This window comes from Phyllopteryx taeniolatus, chromosome 5 (assembly GCF_024500385.1).
Source record: "Phyllopteryx taeniolatus isolate TA_2022b chromosome 5, UOR_Ptae_1.2, whole genome shotgun sequence".
NCBI classification, from domain to species: Eukaryota; Metazoa; Chordata; class Actinopteri; order Syngnathiformes; family Syngnathidae; genus Phyllopteryx; species Phyllopteryx taeniolatus.
Genome location: NC_084506.1, coordinates 24,084,588 through 24,099,264, shown reverse-complemented (window position 1 = coordinate 24,099,264; position 14,677 = coordinate 24,084,588). Strand labels below are relative to the sequence as shown.

The window sequence follows — 14,677 nt, the reverse complement described above, 5'->3', positions numbered from 1 at the left end:
GCCCTTTAGGGCACTCACTTAAAAGAAGCAACAGCAATAAAATTTTAATTTCTTTAACTGAAAAAAAGAATTGCTAAAGTAGCAAAACATTTTTTTATGTATTTTATTTGAATATATATCTCAATCCATTTTACTATTATTTATATATTTAGGAGCTTTTCAGGGCACTTGATTCCAACAAACAGCTATTTATTTATTTATTTGCGTGCCTTACTGTTCATCTAAACTTATTAAATTCAATGCCGGCAATTAAATGCACCGCAAATGGTAAATTAAACAATTACTAACAATATCTTAAAATATTTAAAAAAAAGATAATATAATGGAATGAAACATTATAAATATATAAATTGTACTAAAACAATATTTAGAAAATATATTGTAATCACAAATATTAGGAATGTTGGTGATGGAATATGCAAATTTTATCAATCAATACAATACTGTAAAGTATTCGCCTAATCCAAAAATAACACAAACACCGACCACTGGAGGTCGCTGTAGTTTATCACTGGGTAACAAATCTCACAGAAAACCGCGTGGTTTCCAAATCTCATTCCTCTTTTGAACAGCCTCCTAAAATGGTAGGTCCTATCGTGTACGTCCCTGTGTTTGAAATCCACGTCAATCTATGTCCATCCTCGTTTGAAACCACTTGCACCTACCATCCGATGGTTGATAATAGGACACGAACCCACATTCTACATTAGCGCTAACAATTTGTGTGATTGTTTGATAAATTTGGCTACTACGCTGTCGGTTTTCTGTTAGATATGCAGGCCCTTTCTTGCCGACAGCTTAAATCGGTTAAATGAAGTTAACACTCGTTATCCTCATGTACTTAGATTTTACGTAAAAATATGTCGCTTAATAAAACAGTAGTTTAACAAAACGAGTGAAGTGTTTTTGTGCTAGTCGAACGGAATACCGGCGTTTGGATCAGCCACATAGCATACTAGGCAGTGTGAGAGCCAGAACTGAATAATCCCTTGTCGATATATTCTTGAACTATTACCTTTATTTATCGTTAAGCATCTTACAACGGCAACCACCGTGCTAACAATATTCTTACTGTGCTGCTAAGCAACCGGAGTTAGTCACAAGCTAGCTAATTTGTGGCCTCATGTTTCTCTAAATTGACCTTATCTTTTGACAGCCTACTAAAACGTCCAAGACCAGGAAGCTCCGTGGACATGTGAGCCACGGACACGGTCGCATTGGTAAGAACTGCTATTTATCTTAATTTGACATTGTGTTGGTGGAACTGTACAAAAATGACCCATTTTGTGGTGTCCTTCCACAGGCAAGCACAGAAAGCATCCTGGAGGTCGTGGTAATGCTGGTGGCATGCATCACCACAGGATAAATTTTGATAAATAGTAAGTAAGCGACACCCATGTTGACGTTAAACCTCCCAAAAATGTCTTTAAACTGCCATTGTCAGCTGTATACCTGTATACCAACTTGAACTTGTGGTGAAGTAAAGACAAGTAAACATGCACTTCTAATCAGTGTAAAGACAAGTGGACATGCACTTTTAATCTGGAAATGTATTTTACACTGCCGTGGTGTTGCCAGAGCTGCCAAATGTTACAAAATGTCCGTATTTTGTTATGGAAATCATTGAACGTTGACTCGTTACGGCTGTAACACCGATTGTTCCGGATATTAGGGGCCGACATTACTGGCCAGTACGGTGCTGTGTCCGGCCACCGTGACGAACATTTCATAAATTAATTTGATGAAATAAATACTTGTTTTTTGTTTTTTACCCAAAAAAAGCTGCTTGCGGGCACACTGTTTTATTAGGTCCCCCAGCTGTCAAGCCGTAGCGGCGAAAATTCTCTTTGTGACCGGTGTCAACGCATCGTAAATCACTAATCATGGAACCATGGAAGCGAATAAACTAGACTTCTTACCATGCTCCTTACACGTATCGTTTACGTTACCACAAAGGGAGGGCGAGGAGTGGGTAGGAAAAGACGGAAAAGCATGATGCTAATGACTATGTTCTGCAATTGAACAGTATGCAGAATTATTTTTTATCCTATTACATAATGTATTAATAGGATAAAAACTGTAATGATCTTGACAAAATTTGGAAAATATGGAAAGTCAGACAAATTGATTCTGGAAGTGAATTTCTATAGGTTTGCAGCTCTGTGTTGCAGTTTTTGTATTAGTTTTTAAGTAATCTGTTAACGTGGATGGCAACTGTTGTGGTCACAAACCTGTTTGACAAAGCTTGTTACAAAGGGATCACGGGTATCATTCCCCAGCATTTGTAAGCCCCTTTCACGCTGTCTATCCGGTAAAGTGTACGTTGAAGGTGTAATGGTAGAGTCGGCATTCAGTCACATGTCCCTATTAGACTAGACTTTTTTTGATTGACATTGCACATTCACACAGCTATTGCAGCTTCTCACATTTAGATGTGTGCTACGCAAGAGCGGTGACTGATGATTGCTTTCAACGTAAGGCGTGGGCAGTAACTCTCAGGCGTTAAACTTCACATATATATCAAGGCGTTATACCTTATATACTGTGTCATAAGTCAGCAAATTTGCTGTTTGACTTCAGCTTTCCAGCACTCATATGTTACACACAGGACATTGAGTAAGTGAGTTGGCCTTGGTGGAAGCACAAAACCCCCAAATTGGTCCCTGGCTGTGGAAAAAGCTGTCTCCTGTTGGGTATGAAGCAGTTTATGTAAAAACTATCTTCTAAAAACCATTGTGTATAACACCATTTCCATCAGTGTTCAGTGATAAATGATGCCTGCCAAGCTTGGGATGGTACATTGGGTAAATGCAGTCTGTCATGGTTGTCTTGTCATGTCTTTATTTTCCTACATGGATAATTTCACTCGTTATGCCATGATCACGGCTTCAACTTCTGACAGCTGTTCTCAAACTGCCTTCCTGTCACATTGGTGCAATGGTGGAGCCTGGATTTATTGCCTGTTTATTGTCTTCACTTTGATGGTAATGTGTCATGACCAGTGTGCTTACTGTTTTTCATCTTTTAGTTCACGACATTTTAAATCTCTTGATACATGGGTAAACATTAAGCAAAGGTGGAATATACAACAGAACACAGGTAAAAACTATTGGTCATTGTAGATGTATGACACAGATATGTTGTTGTTTTGTTTTAGACACTAGAGTCACATCTTGAGACTGGCTTGTCTTGATGTGCTTGAGTCCTCTTGGAGAAAACCATTGCCTCTATTTACCAAATTCCTTCGGTTGTAGGGCACTCAGCCACATGGACAGTCACAATAAACACTTGGTTTTTGCCTTAACTGCTTCTGCCCCTAAAATACCCCATGTTTTTATGACTAATTGACACTGTGTAACATGAGTCTTTAATGTTAATGTCTCAGCTCATAGCTTGTGTGTGGAATACTTGGCAATAGTATACTGACAAAATTGACAAATCTGGAGTTACAAGTCAAGTTAGGACTACATCTGCCCAATCTAATGAGGTCACGTATCATAGTTGTTACTTATATGGTTATCCTAATAGCATAATTGGCTCTCTTTTTTTTTTTTTTTTTTTTTTTTTATATTATTATTTTATTTTTTTTAAATATACTTTTTGGGAAAACGGGGGGGGGGGGGACTGATTAAACACACAAGAAGAGTCCAGTTACCTCGCTTAAACTTTTGCGGATTACCATGACCTGGATAACTGAGATTCTACACAGACATATAGTAAAAACACAACATTGGTATTTTTTATTGCCATTATGAGAGTAAGTTAAAAATGACTTAAGAAATTATGCGATGAGGCTAACAATAGTTTAATTACCTTGTTTTATTCAATTAAAGGGACAAAACATTCTAAACAGTGTAGTTCCTGATAAGTTTTTGTCAGCATGTTCTAATTAATGACTGTGTGCCCTCAGCCACCCTGGGTACTTTGGCAAGGTGGGCATGAGACATTACCACCTGAAGAGGAACACCACCTACTGCCCCACCATTAACCTGGACAAGCTGTGGACGCTGGTGAGCGAGCAGACCAGGCTCAACTTCAGCAAGAAACCCGACGGCCCTGCGCCCATCATCGACGCTGTGCGCGCCGTAAGTCCCAACTCATAACGCCAGTAAAGTTTTCATGTCTGTTTAGGATTTTAAAACTTTATTTATTTTATCGTCAGGGCTACTATAAAGTATTGGGCAAAGGCAAGCTGCCAAAACAGCCCGTCATTGTCAAGGCCAAGTTCTTCAGCCGACGGGCTGAGGAGAAGATCAAGTCTGTGGGAGGAGCCTGTGTGCTGATGGCGTAAATGCATATTCGGTGTTTTGGAAAAAATAAACTATACAAATACACATGTGATTGTCAGATCTTTTATTATTTTTTTACTACTGTCTCAAATTTGATGTTTGAATACAAAAACCTTGTCATTAAAAATGACATTTTGAAATCAACACTGTAAAAGTCTTAAATGCCATCCTGTGTTCCAATTGTGTCAAAAATGTCTATTTTGTTGTGTAAATGAGTTATATTTAGGTAGTTTGTGTTTATGATGCTACCCACAAGCTGCAATCACACTTTTATGACTTATTTCATACAGAATAAAAAAAAATGTCCATCCATCCATCCATTTTCAACAGCGCTTATCCTGGTTAGGGTCGCGGGGCGCTGGAGCCTATCCCAGCTGACTTCGGGGAAAGGCGGACTACACCCTGAACTGGTCGCCAGTCAGTCGCAGGGCACATATAGACATGGACAACCATTCGTATTCACATTCACACCGTCACTGAGTGAGAACTGAACCCACGCTGCCTGCACCAAAGTCAGGCGAGTGTACCACTACACCATCAGTGACTTAAAAAAAATAATATTTCTAATTATTGTTGCATAATGAGCTCATATTGCTACTAGTTGGTCACACCTAATTGCGGAGAGCCCTTAAAATATAATGAATGGGACACAAGTCAAATTTGCTCAACCTCAATTACATGTAAATATGATGTAAATGTATTTTTTGGAAAGGGAATTACAGTATTGCTCAAGCATAACTTACAAAACTTACATTACACAATTTCATATTACAAAAACTAAATCACTGATGGTGTAGTTTGCCTGACTGCAGTGCAAGCAGCGTGGGTTCAGTTCCTACTCAGTGACGGTGTGAATGTGAGTGCGAATGGTTGTCCGTTTCTATATGTGCTTTACGACTGACTTGCGACCAGTTCAGGGTGCAGTCCGCCTTTCGCCCGAAGTCGGCTGGGATAGGCTCCAGCACCCCACGACCCTGAACAGAATAAGCTCTATTGAGAATGGATGGGTGTATTAAAAAACTACCCTATACCACAAGCAATGTTTCTGGTGTCCAAAAATGTGACCAAATGGGAAATAAAAGAGTTTTACGTCAATATTTATCAAAGTAACTGTTACACACAGCTACCATTATAAAAATACATGTTGGTTTAGCACACCTATTTCCTAAACAAAAAGTAGACATTTATCATCTGATAAAAAGTGAATAATAAATGTTGCTCAGGATGCCTATCTGTTTCCAAAATATAATCATGAAAGAGAGGGTTTAACTTTTTGCACTTCGTAGGTTGTCGCTTTATGAATTTCACTAAATTTGGAGTACAATACTGTACTGGGGGGGAGTCAAAGCTGCCCTATTCAATATGGTGGGCGCGCTGTCGTATGGTTGGTCCGGCTTGAAACTTCCATGTTTATATTTCCTGGAGGCCTGTCTTAAAATGCGGGAGATTTCTTCCCTTTCGGTCTGTCTTGTAGTGAGTTGTGAAAGGTGTCATTGCTATCGTTAGTGAGGTGGTAGCTCTGTAAATACGGACGACGTGACGACTCTAGGCCAGGTAAACCTTGGGAAGTTTGACAACATGTTGACGTTTTTGTTTGTTTAATTCGCTCCGTTTTTTACGTGAGCTAACGATTAGCTCACGCGAGACTTTACTGACGTCGTACTAGAGTGGAGTTGTACTGACATCATTTCGATTTACAAACTTCGTACTCCGCCGACAAAAGCAACGCAGTTTATTATTTTCTCAAACCTGTGCAGGTAAAACGTGTTTCGCGAACGATGTTCATGCATGCGCAGTTAATTTAAGCTAACTGGAAAAGAGAGAATGGAGTCAAAGTTTTGAGAGCTGACATTTTGTGGTCCTTTTCGGGTGAGTGAAACCATGAACCCTACATAGAAATTCATGTGAATCACCACGAGCATATTTTTACAAGTTTCATACCATTAACCCCACATAGAAATGCATGTGAATGAATCACCACGTGCATATTTTTCACAAGTTTCATATACGTATTTTTATTCAGTTTATTTTTTGTTCGTTTTTTTTTTTTTTAAGACTTCTGCTATAACACGTGGAAATTCATTTTTTTGCGGATTATTCAAAGTTTTTCTTAACGTATTACAAAAAATATATATGTTGTGCACTTGATTTGCGCCAATAGACTAAGTCCTCCATTCTGTCACTATGATTACAAACTGGAATATTTCCAGTCCTGTCACAGTTATCCCATAATGTCATGTGACAAAAGTGATTATATTCATAAACGTGTTGTTTCCTCCTCACAGGTGAGCCGGTATTTCTCATGGCTACGTTAACTGAACTCCAGAATTCTCTGCGACAGACTGCTCGTCTGGGACTGGAGGTTCTGGAGCGGGCCTCCAGGCGGAAGGTGGACTGGAGCGAGCCGCCGCATACCTACACTCCCGTGGCCGATGAAGATGGGGCAGTATACAACAAAGTGAGGCATGTTGACATGTATAAATGAAACTCTTCCCTACATTTCAACATTGTTTTTTGATACCAAGATGGTGCCAAAGCAATCCTTTTATATTAGACAGGGCTTTGTCATGACCACAAAAACAGAGCAGAGGATATTGGACAAGTAAGAATACTGTTACTTTAGAATAATATGGCTCAAGTAAAAGTAAAAAGTAGTCCTCTACTTGAGTAAGAAAGTACTCAGTGAAAAAAGTACTGCAGTGGATATAAAAATATACACACCCCTGTTGAAATGGTAGGTTTTTGTGTTGTACAAAATTTTGACCAAGATAAATCATTTTGAAACTTTTTCTACAATTAATGTGACCTAGAATTTGTACAACCCAACTGATTTATTTGTGTATCTTTTTGAGAGGGGAGGTGAAAATAAACAACTGAAATAAACTTGAATGCGATGGACTTGCATTGGAGGTCACCAATGCAAAATGGATGTTCTGTTTTAACTGGTCTTTTATCTGGTTAAAGTTTAGATAAAATACAAATAAATCTGGTTGCACAATGATGTACTCCCTCTTATAATTGGCATGCGGCTGTGTTCAGAAGTAACAGATCACATTCAAACTCGTGTTCAATCGGTGTCCACACACACCTTCCACCATTTCAAATTTTAAGTCCCCAAAACCAACAAGACATGCACAGGGCCTTACAGAAACATTGTTTGCTTTATCCACTAAAATGAGTAAATGAAGCTGTTTGCTGACCAGACGTATTGATAAAAAGTGGTTTATAGCGGCTGTGGCTGAGAGTATGAAGTGGGAATAAGAACAGTTAGTAGAAAACTAAGCAAAACAACAACAGCAGCATATGGCAGAAAATCTGTGAATTAGCCCGGGAAACTAAATTAGCGGTCTACATCACCACTCAGTGCTTCTTGCAAAGCAATATAAACGGATGTTACGCAAATGCAATACACCAGACACAGAAGATACTAATAGGTCCTTTTTAAACTGGTACAGAAAATGCAAATCTGTAATTTTTTGTTTATCAGAAAACTATGGCAGAGCTGCAGGAGGCCTTTTCCACCATCGTGGAGTTCATGGCAGAAACGAACATTCATTGCAAAGTCAGTCACCTGATCTCCCTCTACAGACTCCAAAGCAGGTCTTATTTCAACTCAACTGTGTACGTGTGTGTTGCAGAGGTTCTACGACTCAGTGGGATGCTCTCGAGGTCCCGACATCGAGAAGAAACACGCGCCTCGCTTCCATAGACACATCGGGGCGGCCCGGAACACGTGTTCGCCTCGACTTGGGCATTACGTGCGTACAACATAGCTTAGCAGATAACCGCAGCGTCTTTTTAAAGTGAACTCCGATTGAAATGACAAAGACATTGAATTTTACAGCTACTGAAATACAGTGGTATATATTTATAAGTTAAAAACAAGTATTTTTTTAGACCATAATTTGATACAATGTCGCCACCATGTTTTAGCGTGCGCAAAGCATTGTGGGAATGATGACTTAGAATGGCTGTTTTAAAATTGTTACGTTGCTGCTCTCTGCAGAGCTAAGCTAGCCACTTGGGAACGACTTTTATCGTCAGCGAAAAGTGTTAAAAGGCCATACTGCGCCGCTTTTGGATGCAATTTCCAATCAGGACGGAATGCAAAAAAGGAGGTAAACATTCATAGCTTTCCCAAAGAGAGAAAGTTGACGAAACGGTTGGAGGATGCGTTCGGAAGAGTTGAGCTGCCGAAAGATCCGCGGCTGTGTTCTCGTCACTTCAGCCCAGATTCTTTCTTTTAGTCTTTCCTCACAAGGAGCCTAAACGGCCGCGTGTGAGAAGCAGAAACCGAGCAAAAAGACACGAAAGACAGGAGGCGCTGGCCACGTACCTTGATCCGCCCACTTTTAGTGGTAGCTACAAATACACCACTGAATATGACCAACTCGAGTTTCTTCACACCAGTCATCTTCATCCTCATTTCTTGTCTTCCTCATTTCCCTGATGACACTCTGCCTCGAACTGAAATGGCTGAACAGCGTTCATCGCTGCCAGGGGATGCTACTGTGGCTACTGCTAAAAACTCTGGGCGTCCGGCACATCCCCATTTGACGTCACTACCCAGAATGCACTGCGACGAAATGGGGGCCTATGTTGAAATTACGATTTGTAAAAATATATAAATCTGAAAATGATTATCGAAAGTTGTATCTTATGTTACTCCAGTCGAAAGAGATCATTTATACCAAACATCATTGCGAACGGAGTTCACTTTAAGCGCTCGAATGAACTGCAGTGCTCCCTGCTATATTGCAGTTCGTTTGTGCCTCCACTATAGAGCAGATATTTTAGGTTATCATTTATGGATTTTTACAGTAGGCCGGCACGGTGGACAAACTGGTTAGCACATCTGCCTCACAGTTCTGCGGTCTTGGGTTCAAATCCCGGCCTGTGTGGAGTTTTCATGTTCTCCCCGTGCCTGTGTGGGTTTTCTCCGGGCACTTCGGTTTCCTCCCACATCCCAAAAACATGCATGGTAGGTTGATTGAAGACACTAAATTGCCCATAGGTGTGAATGTGAATGGTTTTCTTTCTGTATGCCCTGCGATTGGCTGGCGACCGGTTCAGGGTGTACCCCGCCTCCCGCCCGAAGATAGCTGGGATAGGCTCCAGCAGCCCGCGACCCTAGTGAGGAGAAGCGGTAAAGAAAATTGATGGATGGATGAATTTTTACAGTTTACATTCATAGCTAAAAACATTAGCATCCTAGGGGTCCCAATGTTTTTAGCCTTGATTATATAAAATACTTTTATACTTTTTTTCTCCCCCCTGACTGTCTGACATGGACTAAACTTTTCCTATTTTAGGTCAATTAGGATTACCCAAATGATTTCTATTTGCTAAATGCCAGCATTAACGAGAGGATATTTTTTTAGACACACAGATGAATATGTATATATATAGAGAGAGAATACAGAATACTAAAACTAAGACTATGGTGCATTCTCTGTCATGTACGAATTGGGGATACGTCGCCACTGTAGGAACAGAACTCTGTCATGAACTGAGGACCCCCTGTAATCATTTGAACCTTGTTCATTCCTGGTTTCCAGGCCCAGAGTCAGGGTGCACCAGAGGACTTCTACGTGGAAGTGGCTCCCGGATCGTACACCATCAGCGCCAGCCGGCCCGGATCACAGCAGCAAACCAAGATGGTCGACCTCGATGCTGGCGATACGGTCAGCATCACATTTAACCTCTGAACCAGTGTGCGTGTAGTGTCTGTGTGTGTGCTTACATCAAGTTTACATTTATTTTCTTATGTCAAAATATTATCTGCTATCTATTTTTGTAGTCTGAATGTTTTTATTAACATAAAATGATGCATTAGAGTCTGACAATAAAGTAAAGCTTTTATTAAAAAAACAATAATAATAATTTTGTTGTCTTTGTCGGGACTGGCAATCGTAACTGATGTCATCCATGTTTATGTTTAAACGTGGATGGCTTCTAAAACCATCCCACATATTTGTTCTTCTTTCCGTAGAAGCATGAAGCCAGTGGAATCGAGAGCTGTGATTTGACGTAGAAGCAGGGAGTGGGTTGAACCAAGGGCTGCGATTAGCTGTAGAAGCAGGAAGCGAGTGGAACTGAAAGCTGTGATTGGTCGTAGAAGCAGGAAGAGAATGCAACCGAGAGCTTATTGGACTCAGTGGCTGGAACCAAGAGCTATGATTGGACGAAGAAGCAGGGTGCAAGTGGAACGAAGAGCTGTGATTGGATGTAGGAAGCAGGACGTGACTTGAACTGAAAGCTGTTATTGGACTTTGAAGGAGAAAGCCGGTGGAACAGAGAGTCGTGATTTATTTGGCTTAGTAGCAGGATGTGCCTGGACCCGAAAGCACTGGTTGGTGTTAGAAGCAGGAAGTCGCTGGAATGTAAAGCTATGATTGGAAGCAGGAAGTTATTGAAACAGCTCTTGCCCATGATGACCATTGATATGGTGATGGGGATGATGGTGGCAAGGATTATGTAATTATTTTATGAATATTATTATGTAATAGCAAGTGTCATTGTGAGATAAGATTAATTGTATGACCTTGACGGAGCATGCGTGTGACCTAAAACAAAGCGTGTGAATGCATTCATACACTTTGCGACACCCTCTGTTGTCATTCGTCTCCATGGAGATGGCGTCAAGGACCGACTCGAGACCACTCACTGTGACACGTATTTCTGATGTGCATTTCCATTCGGCGCGGTAATGTCAGGTCAGCTTAAAAAAAAAAAAAAAAAAAAAAAAAGCTTCTCTTGTCTCTTCGCATTGAATTCATAATTCAATGAGGCCCAAAATAACATAGATGCAACGAGAGGAAAGAAAATTAGATTTACATTTGCTACATTCAGGTGTCTCATCTGGAGCTCGTAAAAAGCAATACTTATGAAATACAACGCTATTCGGATTGTGGTAAGCTAACATAGAAAACTATCCCAAATTTGGTCTATCATAGTAGTTCCCAATACTGAAGAAGATAATATTATCCACGAACACCACCCTAACTACTGCATGGTGTCTTTTTAGTTACACAACAAGGTGGTGTGCATTACAAACTAAAAATGTGAATGTCTTAAAATTACACTTGGCTCACAATACTGCTTCTAAAGAACCTTAGTGAGCATCTAAATTTAGCTTTTTCTGTGACAAGGATGCAAATGATTAATTGAATTTTAATCGTGATCATGCCAGGATTAAATTAACCGGATTGTCGGTGATATTTACAATTATAACGCGGGCTCTGCTGCATATCTAATCAAGCATTTTCTCTGCCAGTATCATATTCACCATCATTCAAAAATTATAATCATTTTGTTTCAAAGTATCATGTTGAGTTGAAAATCATTCTCATTGTTTGAAAAGTAGTTCAACAAAAATGGGGTTTCTCGAACAAAATAAATAATTGTGATTACAATATTGCTAAAAAATTGTGATTATCATTTTGGCCACAATTGTGCAGCCCTATCTTCCGGTGCTACATGAGGCAGGAATTGTATTGCTTTTGGCCTCTGTGTGTTGATGCCAAGTTGATGGTATTTAGTTTTCTGCAAAGAGACAAAAAAAAATGTATTGTCCATTCTAGGAATCTTCCTTCATTTTGAAATCTAAATATAATTTAACCATCAATAGTACAATTCAAATTTATAAGTCAAATATTTGAATAAAAAGAACAAGTCATCCTAGTACCATAATTGCCAATGTTTGGAACATACTGTTGCAATATCAATTTAAAAAAAAAAAATACAAAATTTCTCTCCAAAAAAAGTTATTTTCTTCATTTCTGTGTAGATTCTCAGTCATCCAGGTCATGTCTCCAAATGTTGAATCGAGGGAGCTGGACTCATTGAATTTGTTGTTTTTGTCTCGTTTCCCAAAAATGTTTAAAAAAAATAATAAAAAATATGCTGTAAGACTTAGGCCACTATGATATTAGGCTAATGAAATAAATGTACAATAGATTTATATGATAGCTAATTATTATATATACAGTATATTATGACAATTAAAAACTAGGACTATGAATATTTTACTTGTATTAAAGCACTAATATATTAAATTGGATTTATTATTTAGTATCATTTAAACTTAAGTCATTGTAATTTGAAATAAGTTCTTATTGAAAAAAATTGTTAATGTAATAAAATATGAATTTTTGTTACATTTTTTCTTTGTAATTTTGTGTATATACTAATCCTTTTAATACAAAAAAAAATATTGAAAGCTTAATAAAAACAATTGAACAAATAAATGAAAATGTATTTAATAATTGTCATATATAATTTAATATTCCCATATTTTGACTATTTCGACTTCCACAGACTGACTCTCTAACATGGACTTAGTATAAGTGTCAATTTCATTTTAAAAAACATCTTGGTTTTGTCATACGAGTGTCCAGAAAAGGCCCCTCTGACAGCTACTTCTGTTTGACAGAGTTTTGAACTTTTCTCAAGTTTTCATTCAAAATATATTTGAAAAAAAAACTAAAACATTGTGATTGTGGCTGGATGTTGAAAAACAAGTATCTATATATTTTGTAATTGACAAAAAAAAAAAAAAAAAGTCATTTTGTTAAAAAATAAATACAAAATTTACAAAAATCTAAATTTTCCCTGGGTGGCATGGTGGACGACTTGTTAGCACATCAGCCTCACAGTTCTGAGGACCTGGGTTCAAATCTGGCCTCGCCTGTGTAGAGTTTGCATGTTCTCCCCGTGCCTGCTTGCGTTTTTCTCCGGGTACTCCAGTTTCCTCCCACATCCCCCAAAACATGCGTGGTTGGTTGATTGAAGACTAAATCGCCCGTAGGTGTGAATGTGAGTGTGAATGGTTAGTGGTTTGCGTCTGGCCCGAAGATAGCTGGGATTGGCTCCAGCACGCCTGCAACCCTAGTGAGGATAAGCGGTACAGAAAATGGATGGATGTTAAAAAAAAATTCCTAGATAAAATAAAACTTTTATTAGTGAAAAGCTACATTCATCAAATCCATTGAAAAGGATGTATCTCCAATTTTCCACTCCAACTAAAACCATTATACCACACTCGTGTTTTTATATGAAAATAGAATTTGAGGAAAACATTTTTCAATCAACAAATCTCTGAATGGCCACATATCGAGTTCTCCAAAGAACAACAATTTTCTCTGCTTTTGATATATTTTTTTAAATAACACAAATATACATTTTTTAAAAATGGTTGCCCAATGAAAACGTATCTCAAATCTGAAAAGGGGAGGGGGACTCATAATTAACATTAATGTAGAATATGCTCACCCCTTGTTTGGACGTGCCATGGTTTTTGAGTCCGTCTCAAGGGAGCAGTTCTGCAGAATCCTTGGGCAGGAACTGGATAGCCTGCTTCAGCCCCTGGACAACCACCAAAAAGTCTGACGAGGCAATCTTTGATCATATTTTTTATTCTGACAGGATTTTCCCACAACATCCTTTCCAGGCACGTCAAGCCTGAAAACAAATGTCATTTAATAATACAGTATGGTAAGATAATAATAGCTTAGAGAACTATAAATGGACCTTATCTAGTAAAAACAACTAATTATAATCTATAATAAAAATAAAATGTATAATAATAAACAAGTAAAAATGCATATGTTGATCTGTATTAAATATTGTGCTTGCTCTGGGAAATGTGGTTTTATGGTAGCATCATTTCCTGTAGTGTTTCTTACAAAATATGACAAAAATACAACGTATAACTACTCAACTCATAAAAACTGTTGTTCAATAAGAGAGAAAGGAGACTCGTATTTGCTTCAAATACCCTGAAAACACTTTTTATTCCTAAAATGTCAGTTCAAAACTCAAACAAGCACAGTGCTCTGTTGTGATTAATTTGGTATTTTTAGCACGCTGTCCTACTTCAATATGGTCAGGTTGCGACCTAGAGCTTTTAGAGGTAATGCACAGTAGTGTGTTTTTAAAATATAGTGTTTAATTTTGTGGCGCGGTGGCCAACTGGTTAGCACATCTGCCTCACAGTTCTGAGAACCCGGGTTCAATCCCCAGCCCCGCCTGTGTGGAGTTTGCATGTTCTCCCCGTGCCTGCGTGTTTTTTCTCCAGGCACTCCGGTTTCCTCCCACATCCCAAAAACATGCATGGTAGGTTGATTGAAGACTCTAAATTGTCCTTAGGTGTGACTGTGAGAGCGAATGGTTGTTTGTTTGTATGTGCCCTGCGATTGGCTGGCGACCAGTTCAGGGTGTACCCCGCCTCCTGCCCGATGATGGCTGGGATAGGCTCCAGCGCGCCCGCGACCCTTGTGAGGATAAGGCGGTACGGAAAATGGATGGATGTTTAATTTTAACCATCCACTACAACAGGAGTGTGGTGAGTTGGACAGCGTCAGGGGAAGCTGTGGTCAAGGATGCTT

General features: G+C 39.0%; 2 protein-coding genes across 8 annotated transcripts; both read left to right on the top strand.

Moving 5' to 3' along the window:
• The first annotated feature begins 496 nt into the window (after positions 1-496).
• On the top strand, positions 497-4,334 carry rpl27a (ribosomal protein L27a). Its single transcript, XM_061774031.1, has 5 exons — positions 497-584; positions 1,157-1,220; positions 1,304-1,379; positions 3,911-4,085; positions 4,163-4,334. Exons 1-5 carry the CDS (start codon positions 582-584, stop codon positions 4,289-4,291), a joined length of 447 nt encoding a protein of 148 aa, XP_061630015.1. The 5' UTR covers positions 497-581; the 3' UTR covers positions 4,292-4,334.
• Positions 4,335-5,684: 1,350 nt separating this feature from the next.
• On the top strand, positions 5,685-11,975 carry akip1 (A kinase (PRKA) interacting protein 1). Of its 7 annotated transcripts, none has more exons than XM_061774025.1 (6): positions 5,685-5,843; positions 6,575-6,747; positions 7,777-7,851; positions 7,928-8,047; positions 9,848-9,973; positions 10,282-11,975. In XM_061774025.1, the coding sequence occupies exons 2-6, from the start codon at positions 6,592-6,594 to the stop codon at positions 10,321-10,323; spliced, it is 519 nt and encodes a 172-aa protein (XP_061630009.1). In that variant the 5' UTR covers positions 5,685-5,843; positions 6,575-6,591; the 3' UTR covers positions 10,324-11,975. The 7 variants fall into 7 exon arrangements, with proteins under 7 accessions (XP_061630009.1, XP_061630010.1, XP_061630014.1 ...); XM_061774026.1 differs by having other exon boundaries at positions 6,575-6,752; XM_061774030.1 differs by lacking the exon at positions 7,777-7,851.
• Positions 11,976-14,677: the final 2,702 nt, after the last annotated feature.